This window comes from Lentinula edodes (genome assembly GCF_021015755.1).
Source record: "Lentinula edodes strain Le(Bin) 0899 ss11 chromosome Unknown C8R40scaffold_3, whole genome shotgun sequence".
NCBI lineage: Eukaryota > Fungi > Basidiomycota > Agaricomycetes > Agaricales > Omphalotaceae > Lentinula > Lentinula edodes.
In genome coordinates this window covers 987,739-1,008,145 of record NW_025764309.1, presented here as the reverse complement: position 1 = coordinate 1,008,145, position 20,407 = coordinate 987,739, and the positions used below count along the sequence as shown (strand labels likewise).

Genomic DNA, 20,407 nt, shown 5'->3' with positions numbered 1-20,407 from the left:
ATAGACCTACGGCGGTCCCGCATTACGGTGGGCGGATTCTGCAGCTGGTATTTGTGAAGTTATCCCAGAGAGAAGTTGTCTTGCACCAGCCTATCACAGTGACTTGAAACTCGGATAGTAGTTTCAAATTGGGTATCGAGTTTGATTGCATTCGAATGCATAGGAATAAAAACAGTGGAAAAATATTTTACTTGACGGTATTAGGCGCTTAGCAGGCGTCCAATCCGCTCAAACCAGTACCACAAGCATTGGTGAAAGTGTCAGCAGTAGTGTCGGTGAGTGAAATATCTGTAAACTATACAACGTGACGAGTATCAACAGTCGAAGGTTCAAATGCAGCGATTAAAATAGCAACTCACAATAATGTCCTCACATGGCGTGGCCTTGTTACAATCCAGAAGCACAGCAGGACGAGTAGGGGTTCCGGTTCCCTAAATATCTATAATGATATGCTCTTCTTATACAATAGTTGGATACACACCACAAAGTTGTCGAAGGTCACGTCGGAAATTTCCAAAGTGCCAGTGTCATCAGTTCCTCCCTGAATGTATTCTCAGCGACCGTAATGGAAGATGGAAGCAGAAATTCATACCTCCCAGAAAGCACTGATATCTAACGGAGGTAGTAAACGTCAAAGACACGTCGTTTGATAGAGAGAAGAGACATACAGATCGGATATGCGGCAGCATCCTTACAAAAAGAACTGAGAAAATCTTGAGGATTTTTTGAAGAGATAGACTTACGAGTGTAAATCCAGTGTAAGTGATGTTCTTTACAGTTCCCTGACAGTTGGGATAACTCTTGATCATGACCCCCGCGTCGGAGTTTGAGATGGTTACATCGCTGTAATATACGTTCTACAAACAACAGCATAAAAATCAGGCATCGACTCCATAGACGCTATACGAAATGATTGGAAAAGGAAAAGGCGAACCTGGACATCAACACCTGTTGCACCCGAGCCGAAAGAGCCTATGTTGCAACCTAGATTGCGGCCCTAAGAGCGTGCTCATACAAATGCAAGCGCAGCTTACCAGCTGTCCATTTGCAGGTTATTCGTTCAGCAACGAAGCCCTAATAACTATTAGACTCAAATTTGGTGTTGAACAGTAGCTGAACTCTCACGAACATTAGTCGGCGTCTTGACCGTGACGCACTCATCTATGATAAGTATAAGATTCGTCCACGAGCAAAGCTGAACAGAGAACAAGGAGAGACATACCTCCATTCTAAACCGGTATAATTAGCACTGAACACAGAAAGCATTCAGAACGCTCACCTCGACCGAGACATCGTGTACGTAGTTGTTGTTCCCACTCATATCAAAGCCATCAGTTTCTCCTGTTGAGCAAGGAGAATGAGGAAGGGTGGAAACAATATGCAAATAGAAAGGGTGTGCACCAATATGGGAAGCAATTATAGCCATGTCGTGAGCTACATTGCTAGAATGCGGGAGTATACATTGAGCTTTCAGCCAACGAGTCAAAGGCAGCCACTAACTTGTCACCTGTAGATAAATCTCCATGTCAGATACTACGCCTACTAGAATGTATCGATTTCAAGTTTTCACTCGCCGATAATCGTAACATGGAACATGGGAGCATCATAAAGATACACTTGTGTTATTTCGCAGCTGAAATTTAGCGTTAATTTCCGATTATCAGCTGTGCAGATTGAAATTGTACTTGTTGCAGGTTTGGAAACGAATGAGACGTGGACGACTGGGGTACAGGGTAAGCTTCAGAGGAGAATCACTGTTAGCCTTTCTACAGGATCAAAGTGCGAATTAACCTACGTCGCCATCTGGACGGTAGCGGTATCCGTTGCCTGGGAATAGACGTCAGTAGTTATGAGAACGCAGCGATAAGTGCTCACCATATATCGCGCCTGGTCCATCTAAAAGAATGTTTTCGCAGTTCTGAAGAACATGTAATTACCTCCCGTCCTTCCTAAGTCCACAAAGTTTTTACCTCAAAAGTAAGCATAGTTCCAGTCAGATCCGGATTAAAGGGTAGGTAGATGTCCCCGGCGATGTGCAAGTTCCAATTCTCTGCGCCATCAAACGTTACAGTGGATCTAGAGTCGGACAGAGAGCATTGTTTAGATCCTCTATTGTCACGATAGAATGTCAACCCCCTTACGCAAGAAGGTAGGATCCTGCGGGAACGTAAAGAAGAACATCCGTTGCGACGGTGGTGGTAACTTGGGGTATAACACACTCCTGCCATGCGGCGGTCAGAGCAGGTCCAAGGTCGGTGGAGTTATCAGCGACAGCGCCTTTATACGTTACAGGGAGTTCCAGTAAGCTTGTAATGTAGAGAAACTAGCCTTGAAACTTACCATAGTCAAGGACACTACACTCGATGAAGGCCACAGCCGTCTGGACCTGTAGGCCCAGCAGCAAGGAAACGCCGACAAAGAAGAACGAGAGCATAGCTAGTTAGCCGTAGTAGCGTAGCCAGTCGTTGTTCTTATATCGTCTTTCCTGGATAAATTTCGAGAAAACTCATTAATTTGTGCGCGATACGCGGCTGATCTAAAGCATACGACCAGGTCAGGATGTCGTTGCCATGAGGAAGCTTAAAAAGCTACGGACCGTACAAAGGACCCGTTGCGATGTGGATGCTAAAAATAAGCATGTTGATCTTTTGGAAGCGGACCGAGGAGGGTTTAATTAGCTTGCTCATTCTCCGCATGTATAGTTTGAGTTAAACATACTTGATTTACACAGTTCATGTTTTTCCGAACGTAGATATGATACCCTATGCATAATTCCGTGATAATGCTCGGATTTTACACGGACCGAGATATCCAGCTTGAGTGCAAGAAGGTATGTCAAAAACAGGTTAAAACTGCGGACGGTTACTTACGGTTAGCCACCCTGTCAAATCATCGAGTGAAATTGAACAGCCACCAATCAACGCGTACCATGTATTCACAGCGCCGCATGTCTCTAAATCACTCCTATGTTGTGTACAGACATGTCGGATAGCATCGTCTTCGTGGTGCAATGCTAGGCAACTCTGGGCAACCTTAGGCGACTCGGAGGTCAAACATCAGTACCTCAATACTCAGTCTTAACATGAATATCTTGACAGCAGAGTATAAAGGGCCTCTTGAGGTGTCTATGAGGCGTCATAGTCTAAGGTTTGGCAGGATATGAGGTCCAATCAGAATCAAGAACGAAGAAGGTTCAAACGTTGACGTTGAAGAACAGAAGTCGATCGGACTAGTTGGATAGTAGTTGAGTGTGACCAACGTCACACCATATCATGACATGTGATGTGACACTTCGTAACATTTCTGAATTTCTAACGCGCCGCTTCTTCTGAAACTTCAAGTTCATGCGGAATCTCGATGTACGACAAGGAAAAAGAGCAAACTGACACTGTCACTGACCCCGGATTCATATCATTTTTTGGAAAACTTCCGCCAAAATCGCCAGATTCCGGCACCTTACGACTTTTCCATCGTACAGGAACTGATGCTTATTACGCAGTCTACGGTCCAGATGCCCTATATGTCGCCACACATGTTTATCACACAAATTCTGTCATCAAATATCTTGGAGCGGGAGGAAGAGCTGCAGGGCTGCCTAGCGTGACAATGAAGACTACTGTCGCACAGATGTTGTTACGGGAGGCCCTAACTATCAAGCAATTGAAAGTTGAAATATGGGTACCAGAAAGTGGGCAAGGAAAGAGAGTCACGAAGTTTGTTCTCGACAAAGAGGTATATACTGTATTGCTATATTGTATTCTCCTGACCTGATGCACATACGCTTCACAGGCGTCGCCTGGAAATCTACAAGCAGTCGAGGATCTGCTGTTTGTTGACACTGACCTTACAACTGCGCCGATAGTAATGGCAATCAAGATAGCGTCGACGGCTTCCTCTTCTGGCGGCAAAACCAAATTGAAAACAGTCGGTATAGCATTCGCAGATACCAGTGTGCGCGAACTCGGAGTCGCGGATTTTGTCGACAACGATTTATTTTCCAACACTGAGGTAAATTCTACCAGTGTCCTCATTTTCAGGAATTTACTTCTTCGCAGTCTCTGATAATACAACTCTCAGTGAAGGAGGCCATCCTTCCCACTGGGACCGCTTCAGGATCTACGGATCGCGACGTCGATCTTAACAAGCTTAAGGCCGTACTAGACCGATGTGGCGTTGTGGTCACAGAGCGAAAGCCCAGCGAATTTTCAACAAAAAATGTTGCGGACGACTTGCCTCGTTTACTCTCAGCGGCTGCCATGCCATCTGCAACGGAGAACAGCTCAGCGGATGCATCCGTCACCATTCGTACGTTCGTGTTCCTCATCTTTTTGTCCATATTCAAAATCAATATCCTCCAGCACAATTAGCACTCCCAACTGCTCCATCTGCGTTATCTGCGCTCATCACGTATTTGTCACTTCTGTCCGATCCTTCCAATCATAACGCCTTCGCAATCCGAACACACGAGTTGGGCCAATACATGCGTCTTGACGCCAGCGCGCTGAGGGCACTCAATTTAACGGAAGCTCCAGGGAATGTTGGAGTAACAACACGAAATACGACGTTACTTGGTTTGTTGAATAAATGTAAGACGGCTCAGGGCACGAGGCTTCTCGGAACTTGGCTTAAGCAACCACTGGTGAACATACATGAAATTAGTGTGTTCTCTTTCCGAGATCATGATTGAATCTCACAAAAGTTTTCGTTTCAGAAAAACGCCAAGATCTGGTCCAAATGTTTGTCGACGATACAAACTCTCGTCGAACTCTACAGGTAGATGTTCAATATACAGCCGAAATCAATCTAACAATTGATTTAGGACGAATACCTGAAGTATATGCCTGATTTGCATCGAGTGAGTAAGAGATTCCAGCGGTCGCAAGCGAGTCTCGAAGACGTGGTGAGAGTGTATCAGGTTGTACTCAAGGCAAGTCTTTATTTCCCAATAGCAATGACTCGTTAACAAAAGATATAGCTACCGGGGATGATTGAAACCCTGGAGAGCGTACAATCAGAAGAAGAGGAGTCTTATAAGCTGTTGCAAGAGATGTGTCTGCAGAAACTAAAAGTCAATTTGATAAAATGCATGTCAGTGAACATACTGATTACTTGATTTAGGAGCATGAAGGCAGTCTTTCAAAGTACTCAGAGATGGTTGAAGAAACCCTTGATCTGAAGGAACTGGATAAGCACAACTATGTAATTAGACCAGATTATGACCCCCGGCTACAGGACCTTGCAGAAAAGCTTACCGAAGTGTGTAGAAGGTCTACCTTAGACGACCACTGCTCTTATTTTAGTGAATTAGGTCCGAGATGGTCTGGACGACGAGCACCGTGCGGTTGGTGACGATCTCAACATGCAACTAGACAAGAAATTGCATCTCGAGAATAACGCGACCTACGGTTACTGTTTCCGGCTAACGAAGAACGTGCGCTTCTTTCCACTCGTCAAATAATAATATGGCTCAAAAAGTAAAACTAGGATGCAAAAGGTCTCTCTACAAAGAAATATATGGAGCTGGGAACTATAAAAAGCGGTGTATTCTTTACTACCAAAACTTTAAAGCAACTTGCCGAAGACTACCAAGAATATTCAAGCAAATATACTCGAACGCAGAGTGGTCTGGTGAAAGAGGTTGTAAATATTGCTTGTGAGTGAACCTACGTTATATAAAAGACGACTTGAGCTGATCTATCCAAGCCACATATACGCCTGTTCTTGAATCATTGAACAACCTTCTGGCACAGTTGGATGTGATCTTGAGGTGAGTGGGTTATCTGTTCTTTGTCGCACAGTTGCTAAGAAATACGTGCTGCTCAGTTTCGCCCATGTGTCTGTCAACGCTCCCGAGGCCTACGTCAAGCCCGAAATACTACGAAGTGGTAAGCTTCTCATGAGTATGATCTGAGTGAATAATAACGTCTTCAAAAGGTGAGGGAAGCCTTATCCTTCGTGACGCCCGACATCCCTGTCTAGAAGTTCAAGACGACGTTTCTTTCATAGCCAACGACGTGGAGATGATCAAAGGTGTGGAGAAAACCTTTGCAGTAGATCTTACACCGCTGACTTCCTTTTCAGATCAGAGTGAATTTCAGATTATTAGTATGAGGATTTTTCTGCTTTGTGAAACAAGATAACTAATCCTTGATAGCCGGGCCCAATATGGGCGGAAAGTCGACCTATATTCGTCAAGTAGGAGTAATCGCACTGATGGCACAGGTTGGTTGCTTTGTGCCATGCTCGGAAGCGAAGCTTCCTATCTTTGACTCCATACTTTGCCGTGTCGGGGCTGGAGATAGCCAGTTGAAGGGGGTGTCAACATTTATGGCTGAGATGTTAGAGACCGCAATCATTCTTCGGGTCTGTACGCAATTCGTTATGCGTCTTACTGAGGTGGAATTTGATTTTGCTTACTGCAGTCTGCCACGAAAGATTCTCTAATTATCATCGATGAACTTGGAAGAGGTGTGCATATCCTGATTACGTCTTGTCTTTTTGTGTGCGCTCACTCTGCTCCTCAAGGAACGTCGACGTACGATGGCTTTGGATTGGCTTGGGCTATCTCAGAGTCAGTTTTATCTTGTCTCCATTGGTCAAGTTTTTGACCGAAACTTGTAATCACAGACACATCGCATCGCAAATACACGCCTTCTGTCTCTTTGCTACACACTTCCACGAGCTCACTGCGCTGGACCAGCAGCTTCCGCACGTTAAGAATTTGCATGTAGTTGCTCATGTAGGGGAGAAAGGGGCAGAAGATGAAAAACGAGAGATCACTTTGTTGTACAAGGTCGAACCCGGTAAGGACCCTAGGATTTTACAGATGACCATGGATAACTGACTGTCTTCAAAGGAATATCTGACCAGAGTTTTGGTATTCACGTCGCAGAGTTGGCCAATTTCCCCGAAAGCGTTGTGAAGGTATGTTGAGTTGTTGTGTTTCATTTGTCGAATAGTTCAATGAGGCCGAATGCAGCTTGCGAAATGCAAAGCAGATGAACTGGAGGATTTTGGCGGGGGTAAGTTGCTCAAGTATATGCCATTTGACGGCTTAATCATTGTCCCCTCTAGATGACAAGGATATGGACGTGGACGTTCCGCCTGAAGTGACAGAAGAAGGTATCCGAATCGTGGAAGACTTTCTTCGCTCTTGGGCTTCTCCGACGGATGGGGAAGATGTTGTTATGGAGGAGGATGAGGAGAAGGAGGCTTCGCCGGAGCAGCAACTTGAACAACTGAAGGCTCATGTTGAGAAATTTCTTCCTCAAATCGAGAGTAATCCATGGTTGAAGTCGCTTCTGACTACGTTCTAACCTTTGACGATGAATGCTTGCTTTACAGCCCTTTGCATAATTCCGTGAAAATGGGAAATTTTTTTTTTACCGGACCGCCCATAAGCGACTTCGACCGAGATCTCCGGCCTGACAGCTGACTGCTTGGCGTCGTGCCCAGTAACAGCGCCATACCTCTGCACACTGTCTCCTCACAATGTACATGCACCTAAAATTTACTGGAATAGCTGCAAAAAGAACAGGATCCAGCAGTTATTGACTAAAAAGCTTAGTATTGAGAGGCTGCTGTCATATATTGAAGTTTTCTAACAATTAAGAGGCACTAATGTAATAACAGTGTGTCGGGATGTTGAGCGGGTGGTCGTTGTTGCCACGTCGGGTCGACATCAAAGTTGGGTCCGGAACATTCAAAAATCGGACCGAAGTAGGAAAAAAAAACCCTGTTTTCACGGAATTATGCAAAACCCTGTACTTGCTACGACTTTGCTGCGACTTGCGATACAATAATACACAAGAATACACATGTGTAGAATTTCAATATCGAAAAAGAGAATTGTAATACCTACTGCTCTATTGGCATCTAAAAATAAGTAAGTAACCGTTAACGGTTCAGGTGGCGTATTCCGGGGCGATTGACTCGAATTGAGTGGAAGGGGCGAATGACCTCCCTTGCCGCAGACAAACTTCTCTTGGACTTCTTTCGTTTCCCTTTAGATGTTTCCTCTCAGGACACTGGGCAAAAAGCATGAGGGCGGATTGTCCTCGAGGCGAAACTCACATAGAGAAATCCATACATCTGTACACGATGTTGGATCAGAAGTCTCTATTGCATCTGTAGACCAACCACCTCCCAGCCGGCAGAGCAGCCATCATGATCATGAACTCCACCGGTCACGAACATACCATCCGTTTGCGCCTCATGTCCTGATTCTTCTCATGCCTGCTTCGATTTTCGGAGTTTTAGCGAGATTGGGATTGGTGGCGCTGACTACTTATAATGGCCAGAGTATCTTTCCTTTGGCATATGTGCAAGGCTTAGGATGCTTCGTAATGGGCTTTGGATTGGAGCTGAAGGAACCATTGGGTAACTTGTGAGTATCGTACCTTTGTTTTCATAACCTAAAATTTGATATACATCTCGATAGCTATCCTCCATTGTATACTGCGATAACTACAGGTGAAAAAGATCCATTGAATCCAAGAGTTGACCTGATCAGAGTTCAGGCTTCTGCGGTTCCCTTACAACGTTCTCAAGCTGGCAACTAGATGTTTTTAACTCTTGGTTGAACAGTGAAGATGCTGAACATGCTGGGCTCCGTACTGTACGTCCCAAATTGTTACACAAGAGTTCATTGGCTAATTGACTGTAGTTCCTGGACGGTCTCGGGAAAACAGTCTTCACACTGGCGATTTCCTTATCATCTGTCCTCTTTGGCTCGTATATGGCTCGAGTAATCTATCCTTTCCTACCGACACTTCAACCTCCTTCTCGAACTGTGCGGTATATAATATCCATTCTATCTGTATTAATATACGCGGCTACTCTTCCGGCATACTTTCTTCTTCCAACCTCATATCGACACCAAGCTACGGCTGCGCTCTTGTTTGCTTTTCCTGGGACTCTTATTCGCTACATACTCTCGACGTTACTTAACCCCCTTCTAACCACTTTTCCACTCGGAACATTCGCCGCTAATTCTACCGGGTCAGGCCTTCTCGCAGCCTTTCATGTTATCCAATCTATCGCTAGCAAGCCAATATCACCAAATGGATGTTCACTCCTTCAAGGTCTAGATGACGGTTTCTGCGGATGCTTAACGACGATCAGCACATTTGCTGTAGAAATTCGTGGATTGCAAGGATGGGAACGACCCAGATATGTCTTAATGAGCTGGGGAGCAGGGCAACTGTTATTTCTGATCATCATGGGACCTTCATTATTGTCAGGGAGCGTCAGAAAGCAACTGATGTGCTCATTCACCTAGGTTTTCATAATATATGCAACTGTAATCTAGAGCGACTCAACCTTTCAGCCTCCATGAAAATACATCTTTCCCAATCTTCACGCAAAGTTCGTGTATATCAAACGCACTACAGGACTGGGATGACAATGGTGAAGCGTATTGTTCATTGAGTATGGTGGTCAAGGATGCAGGAAGGTGAAGGATTGGTCGGAAGACATTGACAGAAGGGGCGACTTGGGTTGGAAGCATCCCACTGAGGAGTGGAGATGAAAAATTCTCCGCCATAGAAGCATGATCATCTGGTTCCGCGATTGTGACTTTCATTTGAGGAGGACATGAAGTAGTGCCTTGGAGGAGAGCCCAAGCGATAGATGCATGGAAACGGGGATCGGCGTAATACTCTTTTTGGCGCAAGTTGGCGAGAAAAGGCAAAAGACCATCCGATAACAGTTTAAGCTTTGGAAGTATGAGCGAATGGGCATTGGGATGGTAAATGAAGGCATACATCTCGATGACCCGAGCCAATATCCAGGGCTAGGAACGTCCTGGTTTCCTCGTCATTGTTGAAAATGGAGAAAGAAGTGAATGAGATTTTGAAGCTATCCATTATCATCAATCTCCATAGAGTGCGACAACATAGAAGAAGTGACTCACTTATTGCTTTTCTCAGCCAAAGATTTTACTTCTCGTTTCAGATCGTCTCTTTGATGTGTCCGTAGAAAGATGGGTCTCGACAAGGATACATGTAAATTGAAGTATTTCTCAGATTTGTTCTCATCGACTCTGGGAAAATCGTGTAAAGCAGGTTCAAGATTTTTGGCAGTCTTGAGTGCATCGAGGACAAGGTTATACATGGCAGAGCGCCTTTCAACTCTGATAGACACGTATACATGCGATGCCCATTGGCCATCTATGTGAGGTATAATGCGAATTCGTCCTTGATGCAAAGCGGGATCATCTTTGGGCGTTTGGACGATCAAAGAAGGTGATAGACCAGGGAGTTTTCTGAATGAACATGAGCAGGAGGATTGATTCGTAAAAAAGATACTCACTTCTTTTTGGGGACCGCTCTTTTCGATACCTTTTCCAAGTTGTTCTCTTCCTCAGAGCTGCTGTATGAGACCAGCGCGAGATTCCTTTTCATTCAAGGTGATGGGAGAAGTCATTTGATTTAACCGGCGGCAATTACTATTTCGATGCGCGCTTATTCACGAAATTTATTTCAGTTCTTTTACCTGGACCACAATGGGCAGAGGAAGAGTTAGTCGACCAGCTGTCTTTTGTTTCTCCGCTACCTCTATATTAATCAACACTTAGAAGAGAGGAGGTCGCGGTGGAGGCGGTCGCGGAAAACCCAAACCCGATGAATACCGCACAGATCTTATCGAAAAATCTGACATGAAGAACGAGCGGTTTTTTGCCTACTATAAAGCACAGAAGATTATTCCGGACGAAGAATGGGAAGACTTTCTGGATGCACTCAGAACTCCTTTGCCTACGACGTTCAGAGTTGCCGGTAGTAGACAGTGCGTACACTATGCTTCCAGTTCATTCTGTATCCATCTATCAAACATTGCAGGATAGCAAAGTCGTTGAATGAAACTATTAAAAATGTTCATGTACCTCTCTTGAGCAATGTTACATTTGAAGATCAAAAACTTCCTCCCCCAGTACAACTTCCTTGGTGAATAAACTCAAGCATTAGTATCTTCATGTCGGTTCTAATTTTTACAAGGTATCCGGACGGACTAGCATGGCAATTCAACATACCCAAAAAGGTGCTCAGAAAGTCACCCGAGTTCAAAAAGTTCCATTCATTCCTCGTCTTTGAAACGGAAGTTGTGAGTTCGTCGTTTCCGTATAGCATATTCAGTTCTTTATATCACGCAGGGCAATATTTCAAGACAAGAAGCAGTCAGCATGCTGCCTCCGTTATTCCTTGAGGTTGAACCTCATCATACGGTGCGTTTCCGTTGAAAGGGTGCTTTCGGCATGTTTTTACATGCTCTTCGTTATAGGTTATGGATATGTGTGCCGCTCCTGGTTCCAAGGTATGTGGCATCTTCGATCGTCGCCTCACAACTTAGCCGTCTCAGACAGCCCAACTGCTTGAAGCCCTTCATGCTCAAGATACGCTCACCTCTACTTCCATCCCCTCTGGTCTCCTAGTTGCCAACGACAGTGACTACAAACGTACTCATCTTCTTATACATCAGTCGGCCCGATTACCAAGTCCTGCATTTATGGTAACCAACCTCGACGCCTCGAATTACCCTTCGATAAAACTTTCGGCTGCTTCCAGCACAAATAGGAAAGAGCAGTTATTATTCGATCGGATATTGTGTGATGTACCATGCAGTGGGGATGGAACGCTTCGGAAGAACATAGGAATCTGGAAGCACTGGCAGCCTAACGATGGTAATGGTCTGCATGGGTACGGTGTTTTTTTCGTCACTCCGACCCCTGACGAAGAGATATCGATCTAGGTTACAACTGCGTATTCTTCAGCGAGCAATGAAGATGCTCAAATCGAATGGACGGATCGTTTATTCTACTTGTTCCATTAACCCGGTCGAGAACGAAGCGGTCATTGCTGCTGCGCTCGAAAGTAATCCGGGTGAGAAAACAGAAATTTGACGTTACAATTTTAAAGACAGTTGACCATATTCTCCTCATTGATCACACAGAATACCATCTGGTAGATGTGTCCTCTAATCTCCCTGAGCTCAAACGGAGGCCCGGGATGAGTTCATGGAGACCCACGGCAGACAAATCCATCTCTTCCACGTATCAAACGTACGAGGCCTTCGTTGCTGCTGACCCGCAGGCGGCAACATCTACGAAATTAACACCGGGCCATTGGCCACCTCCTAATGCCCATGAACTAAAACTCGAACGGTGGTAAGTCGCGTAACTGTTTAATCATTCTCGTCGTCTGATCTAGTGCTCCATCAGCATGCGGATATACCCACATCTGCAGGATTCCGGTGGATTTTTCGTTGCTGTTCTGGAGCGGAAACTCATAGAGGTTCCTGAATTCAGGTATATGAGCTCTTACACCACATTTTCATTGAAAAGCCTTGAGACTGACTTTTGTTTGGAACAGGGAAAGGAAACGTACGATCGAGAATGTGGAATCTTCCGAACTAGAAACCAAGAAGCCTCGCCTTGAAAGCGAACCTGAGACCAGTGACACGATTGTCGATCCAATGCCCGGCGTTGATGTCAAGTCGGTCACTCAAGAAGGAGGCGGCGGTGGCACCAGTAGTGGCAATGGGTCTTTCAAAGAAATGCCGTATACTTTCCTGTCCCCGCGGGATCCAGCGTTGCTTTCATGCATGTAAGTTCAGCATATTCAAGAATACTTGGCTTTCCTTTTGTATCTGATTGCACTTCGCGTCTAGCTCACGTCTACGCCTGACATCTGAATTCCCTTCGTCAAATGTGCTAGTCCGCAATCCAGAAGGCGATGTTGTGCGCTCAATGTACCTTACCAATGACTTGATCAAGCAAATTATACTTGCGAATGATTTTACCAAAATACGGCTTACCGCTGCCGGAACCAAGGTTTTTACGAAGCAAGAAGGAGGAAAGGGCGTCGAAGCTCAATACAGGATTTTGGGAGAAGGGTTGCCTGTTGTTCTTCCATATACTGATCCTACATCCATCGTCAATGGTAACATGAGTGTTCTCAAGCATCTAGTGATGTCGCACTACCCGCTTTGCACATCTTTCGAAGAATCTTTCAGGCCTATCTTGAATAATCTAGGTGTGCTTCAATATGCGTACTCTACACATGCCCTGCAACTGAAATTTTCCTCCCCTCAGATTTGGGATGTCATATTTTCAGGTTCCCCCCAGAAGAACTTGATGGTGCTTCGTGCGTGGACCTTGCGTATGTTTTAAATTGAATAACCAACACTCATAGTCTATCCTAGACTTGCGCATGATCTTCTGGTGCCTATCTGGAAGTCGGGCGTTTCCATATCGCTCATGGTGGACAAGAAAGCTAAAAAGTAAGTCATATCCGCCTCGCTCCACGTTTAGCAATCCAGTTGACCTGCGGGTCGTCTTCCAGTGCTCTGAGTCTTCGTGTATTTGGAATAGAAGTTCCTCCTTCCATACGAGACAAAAAAGCAAGTGCAGATGGCGGCGAAGTTGCCCCAGCAGGAGATTTTGTAGATTTGAATGAAAAAATGGAATCAGAAGCAGGGGCAGAGGGCGAAGCGATGATCTTGGAGGATGTGGAAGTCAATTCGGAAATTGAACAGATTGTTGTACAAGCGTTGTAGGATACAAATATATATTAACAAGCTTTAGAACCCGTGCCTTCGCCACGGTGGCTCGCTTTGCTCGCACCGTGTGCTACAGCAGGGTTCACAGCTTGTATATATTAATAATGTTTGGGCGCCACACTTCTGCTTATAACAACGACTGTGCCACCTTGAATGCTGCAACTCTGGGACTTCCAGAGCGCGGTAATCACTTCAATCTTTGTTACGCTCCTTACTATCTGGGCCATGTGGCCGACAAAAAAATGGGACCCTCGGGGCCAGGTATGCGCCGGGAAAAAAAATTAACACTGAAATATCCTGACTGGTCACAACCCAGTTTTGCTATGTCACTGGAGGCTCTTCCGGACTTGGGCTCGCTGTCGCCAAAGCCCTGACGAACATGGGTGCACACGTTACTATCGTCGCTCGGAATGAGGAGCGTCTGACGAAGGCGTTAGCAGAATTGGAGGTTCGTTCAGATTCACGCATCGGGCATTCATCCTTAATTCGTCTTGCAGGAACTACGTCAAAACCCCAATCAAGTCATATGCTCCTACTCGTACTCCTTGACTGATGCCGACAGTTCTAACGCAGCACTGGAAGTGGCGTCAAAGGACCACGGCGGCAAATATCCTGATGCGGTGTTTATGTGTGCAGGAGCAGCGACTCCGGGTTTTTTTGTCGAGGAAGACGCAAACTCTATGCGCAAGGGAATGGATAACTCATATTGGGTACAGGCATACACCGCCCTGGTGAGTTGGTCTTTTAGTCCTGGCAAGTTTGTTGAATAACAACTGTGCGATTGAAGGCATATACAAAAGCAATTGTACGCGACAGAACATCAGGAAAGCTCGTATTCATCTCTTCCCTTCTCGGATACATGTCAATGCTCGGTTATTCGACATATTCTCCTGGAAAATACGCGCTTCGAGGTATATTTCATCGCCAGGTATCCGTAACTCGTTCCTTATCGTGGAAGTGTAGGTCTGGCAGAAACTCTTCGCTCGGAACTGATTCTTTACGACTGTACTGTTCACATTATGTTTCCCGGTAACATTGACACCCCAGGTTATGCAGAAGAAAATCGTACCAAGCCCAAAGTTGCGCTGGAAGTTGATTCATCAGACAAACCAACGGCACCGGACGTACTCGCGACACAGTTAATTCACGGTGATCAAATCGTTTCCTATACCGGTGATCTGGTTATTTACTCTTTCGCTGTCGCTCGGTTATAGGTGTTCAACGAGGCGATTTCCACATTTCACCGGATATACTTTCCAATATCTTCCGTTCTTCAACTATAGGCGCAACACCACACCACAATGTACTGCTAGATGGACTTTATGCCGTAGTAGGATGGGTGCGTAAACATTTTGTAGTTTTTTTGTGGTTGTTTGATTAAATTGCTTTCACCGGTACCTTCTTTGACAACGACATGGTCATTCCCCGTTCACATCGTATTTACCCTTATGGAACATTTTACACAGATCGGCCTTCCGCTCTGGCGTCAAGGTGTTGACAGCAAAGTCTTGAAGCATAGAAATGAGCATGATGAATATCTGGCAGCTAAAGGCTTCTTCAAAACTGTTTTGTGATGCACTACATATATACAAAAAGTAGATATACCCAGGATATACTCGCAATATTATCTGAAATACTGTTTGCAAAAGCACCGAAAGAAGGGAATTGTCCAGGTGGTACCTGTTCATTGTATTCTGATACGTCTGATACGTCCCCAATTCTACGGGACTAATACGTGGCAAATGTTAGAAAAAAGCGAAGCTCTGTAATGCAAGAGAAAAACGACACATAAAGAGCATTATAATCTTCATCCCGCATGAGCGAGAGTTTTCTCGGTCCTCGCCATTAGGTACATCAAGATGGAGGAGTTTAAACTTGGATGTTCCTTGGTTTATAAGATGACCTCGGATGTAAGATGAAGAGAATCAGAAAGGAAAAAACCGAGCACTTTTATACACTATTCCACCGTGAGAATTTTAATGACCAAGTTAATTTTACGTCAAACTTGGCTGATGAGAACCTTGCCTTGAAATGGTGATGGACCTTTTAATTTGACTTCTCTCATGTGGTTGCGCAACTTGGCTGCTCTTATCTTTGAACTCAGCGTATAACTACCCACATTCCTTTGCTCTTCATTAATCGACCGTAATGAAGTCCTCCCCTCGACCCACTTCCGCAATTCCTCATGTTTACTACGCGATTTTCGCTTGCTACGAGCCTTTGCTTTGTCTCCTTGGTTTCATTGGTGCCTCATCGTAAGTAATTCGATTGAATACCGACTCGTGCTCATCGCTCTTCATCGTCAAGGGATCCCAAGACGGTAAGATATCGTAATATCAGTTCGTGATTAGGTTTTCTTAAGTATCCTGCCAGACATTCGAAGGACAAGCTCCTTGGCCTGCAGACAACCCTCCCCCGGTAAGCTTCATATACGTTGCCCACATTCCGCGAACTAATCTTGTCTCATTTAGGCTGAATTATCGCGCGCTGGTTTAGTTGTGAGTATCTATCTGAGGTCATCAAGCGCGATATGTATTCATTTGCTTTCAGACTGTGATACAACTCGCACACGTTTGTTTTCTTGTCGGCGTCATCAACCACTTTGTCCTCTCGGCCGCTCGCAATCATCTCGGTTCCTTTCCAGCGATACAGGAAAAGGTCGTGCTGTCCCTCCTTACTCCGCTTCTCATCGGCGATATACTGCACCTCTATGTGACTATATGGGCCTTGGGCGACGAGAAATGGAATTTCAGAACTTGGAGTCCCATGCTATGGACAACCATCGGATTAGGTCTTACTTTAATGGTACCTCGTATCTGCTGGCATCTGGGGATCGGGCGCTATGTGCACTCCAGAGATGGTCAACAACGGGACGATTCTTCCAGGGATAGTAGTTCAAAATACTCTGCTCCGATGCACTAGGAGTTTGTCGACCGAGCAGCCTCGCCTTCGAATTATTAGTCAGTTGGTTCTCATCGATATCTGTGTCATTAACTGACTGCGTGTCTCCTAGATATCACTATCTGTATTTATTTAGTGAATAGCCTTAAGGAGTCTTAAACCAATATAATGATTTTTACCCGTTGGAACGTGAATCTGTTATGTACCATAGAATGTGGATGATGACGGTCTGACATCTGTGTGATATTGACATTTTTAGACACTTGGTCTATCTATGTCCAGGATTCCGTCATGAAATGGACTATCTTTGAAGGAAGTGATGTTGTTAATGTCAATAATAAAGTATCCCAGGCACTTGTTTCGTTGATACAATTCCGAATGTTCGTTGAATTCCAACGATCCGAGGCTATCGTTCAACAACGATGTTTCGAGGTAGTGTTCAGCCTATTATAATAGGGCAGAGTAGTAACAGGCCATCAGGAAGAGATGTATCAAAGTTAATGTTTTTTTGTCAACAGTTGACTAAGTACCTGGGATGACAAGTGACCACCACCACAAGTTCATCCATCGCAGCACGCTCCGTGCTCTTCCTTGTCACGGGAAAGTAAGAATTGAAAGACAGCATCGATAAGAGGATATATTACTTGCGAACTATTACAGAATAAACAAAAAAAAGTGAACAAAAAGAAACTGAAGTTCGTAGTCCTTTCTCAATATGGGGCGTTCACAATATTAGATCTGCTTGCTCCCGTTCCTACACCGAGAGATTGTCGTGTAGGCTTCTTCAAAGCCTTCTTGTTCACTTGAAGAACATTGTTCTTTAGTGCAACAATCTGATATCCGCATTAGCATATCGAAAGGAAAAGAGCGACAATAGGAAAAAAACCGCACAATCTCTTTATCATCCCCAAATCTAAAGTTATCCTGTACGACTTTGTCTTCATATTTCTTGATCTCATAACGATCAAGAAGACCCTTCTTGACTTTGGCAAAGTCCCAGGCGATCACAAATTGGCCAGTGGATGTGACGATAGCGTTCTCTTCCTGGCCTTCGCCGGTATTAAACCTTGATGGAAAGACGATCAGCAAGCCGAAAGAGCTTAAAATTTTTTTGTCCTGCTTGATACTCACCTGGCAGGTGTCAATGAGATGTCGTGATTCATGTACGCGACGTGCTCGTTCCGGAGTCGGAGCCGCCGCGGAATAGGCTTCGCGGTGGCGGGGAAACTACGGTCGAATCCCAAGCTACCCTGATATTTGCCTTCCCCAATCAGTGTGTCAATCAACAGTAAATACGTTTTGGTAGTCGCAACAATCCAGCGGCCATCTGCGGTGGCATCGATACCAATGATAGGATCACCCAATGGAGGAAGCGCGGTCTTCGCGTTCTTCCCGATCGAGTCGAACAAACGTAGATCGCCCTTCTCGCTCGCCACAGCGAGCTTCCCACTTGCAGTGGTCACAACACCAGAGAATTTGTTCTTCCCAGCGTATTGCTTGTATTGGCTGTCCACCATCTTGGAACCTGAGATACGAGGGTCAATGCGGAATAATGCGTTATGAGAGGCTCCGACTAGGGTTTGCTCGTGTGTGGTCGGTGCAAATTTGTCTGTCGGTGCGATGTGGCTGACAGTGATATCGTCATGGACTTTCCACTCTTCGACGACCTTTCCGTATTCGACATCTGCCTGGTAAAGAGAGTGCGGATCTGAAGGATTCATCAACACCATTTTGGTGTCTTGTTCGTGAAGCATGATCTACATGATGAGTTCAAAATGATGAGAAAAATCCTATGAAGACCATAACTTACATTTTGAGGTTTGAACACCTGTCCTTTCGGGGTCGAGATCTTGCTCATTGTACCAGCATATCTCATCGCGCCACTATCTGGATTGTGCCGGAAAACACCAATATTGTTACCGCGGACAACGAAGGCGTTGTCCCCTCGATAGCCTACGGTAAGTTGAGAATTGCTGTCACCGTCAAGCGGACGCGGCTCTTCTTCGTCATCATCGTATTCCTCTTCTGAATCAGACTCGCTTTCTTCTGTGTGTCATTGAGGAAAGGCAGAAGTAAAGCAGTGAGAGCGCATACCGTCAGGATCTAGTTCAGATAAAACCTCCTCTTCGTCTTCTTCCTCGTCCTCAATATCAAGCATCTCCACATCCTCGTTGGTTGAGCTCATAACATATCTCCTATCCTCCTCTTTGATCTTGCTGAAAGGTAACTGGTTGAGTGTTTCCCATCCGCATTGTAGGTATATCGTGCAAAACTTGGAATACTCCTCTTCTGAAGGAAAAGCAAACAGCCAGCTGTTCACATCCTGACCCTCTTTAACATGGTTCCATGTAACCGAATGCATTCGGGGATTGAATTTGGGGTTCATGCTTGAGTTCAAATCATGTTCAAGTAGTATGCCCTCATCGGTAGAGGCACACAAAACATAGCTATACTGGCCCGTTTTAACAATATGTGCCGAAAAAATCCCTTGATTAACGAAGCCTTGTTCTCCTTCCCAGTGGTAGAGTTCAATCTCCTCTAATTCGTACACGGGAGTTCCGGGAAGTTGCTTGGCTGCAGGGGCCTTCCCTTTGCCTTTGGGCGAAGAGGTGTTCGCGGTGGGAGAAGGTGGTTTCACTTCTTCGACGGATGAAGTGGATGGCGCTTTGGCAACTTTGCGCCTAGGAGGAGGTTTCTTCACGGTGCGAGGTCTTATCGCGTATCAGATGCAGACTGCGATGAGGATGAAGAGAACAAACACACCTGAACACAAATTCTTCCAAATCAGGCTCAGCGACACTGTCTGCACTGCGCGCGTATTTGCGTTCGTACATTGCGCGGTACATGCAAGTTTCAAAGAACACCTTTGTGGGGTCGTTTGTTCCGATCGCCAGGAATTCGAAAAACTCGTCCACATCCCCAGCCAGGTCGCGCCACACGAATGTTGGGTCGCCTTCGGGTGTCTTGTCGGTTCGGAATTCGAGCTCTTGGCTGATGAGAAATTCGCGTTCTTCGTCAGCTGAAAGGAAGTTAGATCAAGTAGATTGACGATTGTGCCATGGCTCACTTTCATCCTCGTCTTCCAAAAGTTCCTGACCTCCCTCTTCATAAACTCTGGTGATAACCAACAAAAAATTGTGTTCTACGTTGGGGACGCGACGAATAGTCGCCATTGCATCGTTGTAGCTTCAGGATGATATCAGATCGATGTTATCGTTCCAGAACACGGAGCACATACATGCATTCTCTGGAGGTGCGGATATTGCCTGGCCGGAGAAGAAAGAGCTGCCCTGTAGAGATCTTGACCACTGTTCAGGCTTGGAGTAAGTAGACGACGCCATAAGATTCAGCGTGAAGTAACGCACCTTCCGCAGCATTCGGATCCTCTGTGCATCAAGCAACATAAGCGAAAAATTCGAGAATGAGAAGATGAACACGAACGCCAGACTTTGCTAATTACTACAGAAGGGTATCAGTATGAGGCCACGGATCGAGCAGAGAGCACAATCTTACAGCTTCTGAAGATATTCATGGTAACAAGGAGAATGGTATCGTTGATATAAAATACAAGGTATGCTTCGCCACTGACTTCACGAAAGTCAGGGTCACGGGATGAGTTCTCACATTTTATCCTTCTGTTGTTCTGTGTCTGAATCTTTGGCTAAGGTTCAGCAGCAACCGCATGTCGTCAAATCCCGGGAGTCCCTTTGCTAGTCAACAAAACAAGAGCGCTGAGGCAAGTATACGTATACCGTACTTGGTTTTTTGATCTCACGTCAATGTACTCAGCCTTTGGGGCGTCATTCACCATCATCGACGCTTTCAACTGGGTCCCCTCCTTCAGCAGCCAATACCATTCTAAGCACAAGTCTTCACAGCTTGTCCCATGAGGCTTCCCGTACATCTCTGCGGGGCGTGTTTGCTTCCTCGAATTTGAGCTTAGGGACAAGGA

At 45.4% G+C, this 20,407-nt stretch overlaps 8 protein-coding genes across 8 annotated transcripts; 5 read left to right on the top strand and 3 right to left on the bottom strand.

Annotated features, from left to right (window-relative positions):
• Positions 1–26: 26 nt before the first annotated feature.
• C8R40DRAFT_452896 (pectin lyase-like protein) lies at positions 27–2,532 on the bottom strand. Its single transcript, XM_046235103.1, has 19 exons — positions 2,341–2,532; positions 2,142–2,277; positions 1,971–2,076; positions 1,876–1,918; positions 1,796–1,827; positions 1,686–1,738; positions 1,571–1,633; positions 1,402–1,442; positions 1,280–1,341; positions 1,223–1,229; positions 1,130–1,161; positions 1,035–1,074; positions 935–984; positions 744–857; positions 669–690; positions 593–612; positions 482–541; positions 360–431; positions 27–295 (listed from the first exon to the last, which is right to left on the bottom strand). The coding sequence occupies exons 1-19, from the start codon at positions 2,432–2,434 to the stop codon at positions 209–211; spliced, it is 1,134 nt and encodes a 377-aa protein (XP_046091000.1). The 5' UTR covers positions 2,435–2,532; the 3' UTR covers positions 27–208.
• A 776-nt stretch (positions 2,533–3,308) lies between these two features.
• On the top strand, positions 3,309–7,652 carry C8R40DRAFT_1083618 (muts domain V-domain-containing protein). Its single transcript, XM_046227267.1, has 22 exons — positions 3,309–3,732; positions 3,790–4,008; positions 4,056–4,305; positions 4,368–4,658; positions 4,712–4,773; positions 4,820–4,927; positions 4,976–5,068; positions 5,119–5,256; positions 5,309–5,431; positions 5,485–5,653; positions 5,704–5,767; positions 5,824–5,885; positions 5,935–6,030; positions 6,082–6,105; positions 6,155–6,363; positions 6,423–6,468; positions 6,526–6,571; positions 6,628–6,803; positions 6,857–6,924; positions 6,980–7,022; positions 7,075–7,561; positions 7,613–7,652. The coding sequence occupies exons 1-21, from the start codon at positions 3,358–3,360 to the stop codon at positions 7,314–7,316; spliced, it is 2,904 nt and encodes a 967-aa protein (XP_046090999.1). The 5' UTR covers positions 3,309–3,357; the 3' UTR covers positions 7,317–7,561; positions 7,613–7,652.
• Positions 7,653–8,009: 357 nt separating this feature from the next.
• C8R40DRAFT_1035614 (CrcB-like protein-domain-containing protein) lies at positions 8,010–9,280 on the top strand (the record flags this gene model as incomplete). The annotated part of the gene is made up of 4 exons (XM_046223517.1): positions 8,010–8,386; positions 8,441–8,472; positions 8,520–8,617; positions 8,666–9,280. The coding sequence occupies 4 exons, from the start codon at positions 8,010–8,012 to the stop codon at positions 9,278–9,280; spliced, it is 1,122 nt and encodes a 373-aa protein (XP_046090998.1).
• Positions 9,281–9,316: 36 nt separating this feature from the next.
• Positions 9,317–10,403, bottom strand: C8R40DRAFT_1035714 (uncharacterized protein; the record flags this gene model as incomplete). Its single annotated transcript, XM_046223523.1, has 5 exons — positions 9,317–9,558; positions 9,595–9,715; positions 9,765–9,858; positions 9,914–10,264; positions 10,312–10,403. 5 exons carry the CDS (start codon positions 10,401–10,403, stop codon positions 9,317–9,319), a joined length of 900 nt encoding a protein of 299 aa, XP_046090997.1.
• A 13-nt stretch (positions 10,404–10,416) lies between these two features.
• C8R40DRAFT_1083606 (cytosine-5--methyltransferase) lies at positions 10,417–13,620 on the top strand. Its single transcript, XM_046227266.1, has 15 exons — positions 10,417–10,519; positions 10,577–10,785; positions 10,839–10,943; positions 10,995–11,100; positions 11,150–11,221; positions 11,278–11,310; positions 11,356–11,693; positions 11,746–11,876; positions 11,947–12,160; positions 12,215–12,301; positions 12,366–12,599; positions 12,664–13,028; positions 13,088–13,139; positions 13,198–13,275; positions 13,338–13,620. Exons 1-15 carry the CDS (start codon positions 10,505–10,507, stop codon positions 13,549–13,551), a joined length of 2,253 nt encoding a protein of 750 aa, XP_046090996.1. The 5' UTR covers positions 10,417–10,504; the 3' UTR covers positions 13,552–13,620.
• A 159-nt stretch (positions 13,621–13,779) lies between these two features.
• C8R40DRAFT_1034311 (oxidoreductase) lies at positions 13,780–15,128 on the top strand (the record flags this gene model as incomplete). The annotated part of the gene is made up of 7 exons (XM_046223420.1): positions 13,780–13,815; positions 13,871–14,002; positions 14,052–14,285; positions 14,342–14,465; positions 14,518–14,703; positions 14,769–14,893; positions 15,021–15,128. 7 exons carry the CDS (start codon positions 13,780–13,782, stop codon positions 15,126–15,128), a joined length of 945 nt encoding a protein of 314 aa, XP_046090995.1.
• A 452-nt stretch (positions 15,129–15,580) lies between these two features.
• C8R40DRAFT_1083599 (uncharacterized protein) lies at positions 15,581–16,644 on the top strand. The gene is made up of 6 exons (XM_046227265.1): positions 15,581–15,809; positions 15,862–15,874; positions 15,928–15,972; positions 16,026–16,052; positions 16,105–16,514; positions 16,568–16,644. Exons 1-5 carry the CDS (start codon positions 15,703–15,705, stop codon positions 16,474–16,476), a joined length of 564 nt encoding a protein of 187 aa, XP_046090994.1. The 5' UTR covers positions 15,581–15,702; the 3' UTR covers positions 16,477–16,514; positions 16,568–16,644.
• Positions 16,645–17,144: 500 nt separating this feature from the next.
• Positions 17,145–20,060, bottom strand: C8R40DRAFT_1083597 (VID27 cytoplasmic protein). The gene is made up of 11 exons (XM_046227264.1): positions 19,969–20,060; positions 19,897–19,914; positions 19,821–19,841; positions 19,694–19,763; positions 19,523–19,641; positions 19,219–19,474; positions 18,550–19,166; positions 18,266–18,501; positions 17,587–18,212; positions 17,347–17,521; positions 17,145–17,288 (listed from the first exon to the last, which is right to left on the bottom strand). The coding sequence occupies exons 1-11, from the start codon at positions 19,985–19,987 to the stop codon at positions 17,166–17,168; spliced, it is 2,280 nt and encodes a 759-aa protein (XP_046090993.1). The 5' UTR covers positions 19,988–20,060; the 3' UTR covers positions 17,145–17,165.
• Positions 20,061–20,407: the final 347 nt, after the last annotated feature.

Excerpts from the sequence above, each read along its gene's own strand:
- C8R40DRAFT_1083597 (XM_046227264.1), bottom strand. Across the intron at positions 19,475-19,522 it reads TTTGGAAGACGAGGATGAAA|CTGACGAAGAACGCGAATTT; the intron begins GTGAGCCATGGC and ends ACTTCCTTTCAG. Across the intron at positions 17,289-17,346 it reads TTGGGGATGATAAAGAGATT|ATTGTTGCACTAAAGAACAA; the intron begins GTGCGGTTTTTT and ends TGCGGATATCAG.
- C8R40DRAFT_1083618 (XM_046227267.1), top strand. The coding sequence starts at position 3,358 with ATGTACGACAAGGAAAAAGAGCAAACTGACACTGTCACTGACCCCGGA. Across the intron at positions 4,009-4,055 it reads ATTTATTTTCCAACACTGAG|TCTCTGATAATACAACTCTC; the intron begins GTAAATTCTACC and ends ACTTCTTCGCAG. Across the intron at positions 4,774-4,819 it reads ACTCTCGTCGAACTCTACAG|GACGAATACCTGAAGTATAT; the intron begins GTAGATGTTCAA and ends CAATTGATTTAG.
- C8R40DRAFT_1083606 (XM_046227266.1), top strand. Across the intron at positions 11,311-11,355 it reads GTGCCGCTCCTGGTTCCAAG|ACAGCCCAACTGCTTGAAGC; the intron begins GTATGTGGCATC and ends TAGCCGTCTCAG. Across the intron at positions 12,161-12,214 it reads GAACTAAAACTCGAACGGTG|CATGCGGATATACCCACATC; the intron begins GTAAGTCGCGTA and ends GTGCTCCATCAG.
- C8R40DRAFT_1083599 (XM_046227265.1), top strand. The coding sequence starts at position 15,703 with ATGAAGTCCTCCCCTCGACCCACTTCCGCAATTCCTCATGTTTACTAC. Across the intron at positions 15,973-16,025 it reads CTGCAGACAACCCTCCCCCG|GCTGAATTATCGCGCGCTGG; the intron begins GTAAGCTTCATA and ends TGTCTCATTTAG. Across the intron at positions 16,053-16,104 it reads TATCGCGCGCTGGTTTAGTT|ACTGTGATACAACTCGCACA; the intron begins GTGAGTATCTAT and ends ATTTGCTTTCAG.
- C8R40DRAFT_452896 (XM_046235103.1), bottom strand. The coding sequence starts at position 2,434 with ATGCTCTCGTTCTTCTTTGTCGGCGTTTCCTTGCTGCTGGGCCTACAG. Across the intron at positions 2,077-2,141 it reads GCAGGATCCTACCTTCTTGC|ATCCACTGTAACGTTTGATG; the intron begins GTAAGGGGGTTG and ends GTCCGACTCTAG. Across the intron at positions 542-592 it reads ATATCAGTGCTTTCTGGGAG|GGAGGAACTGATGACACTGG; the intron begins GTATGAATTTCT and ends GAATACATTCAG.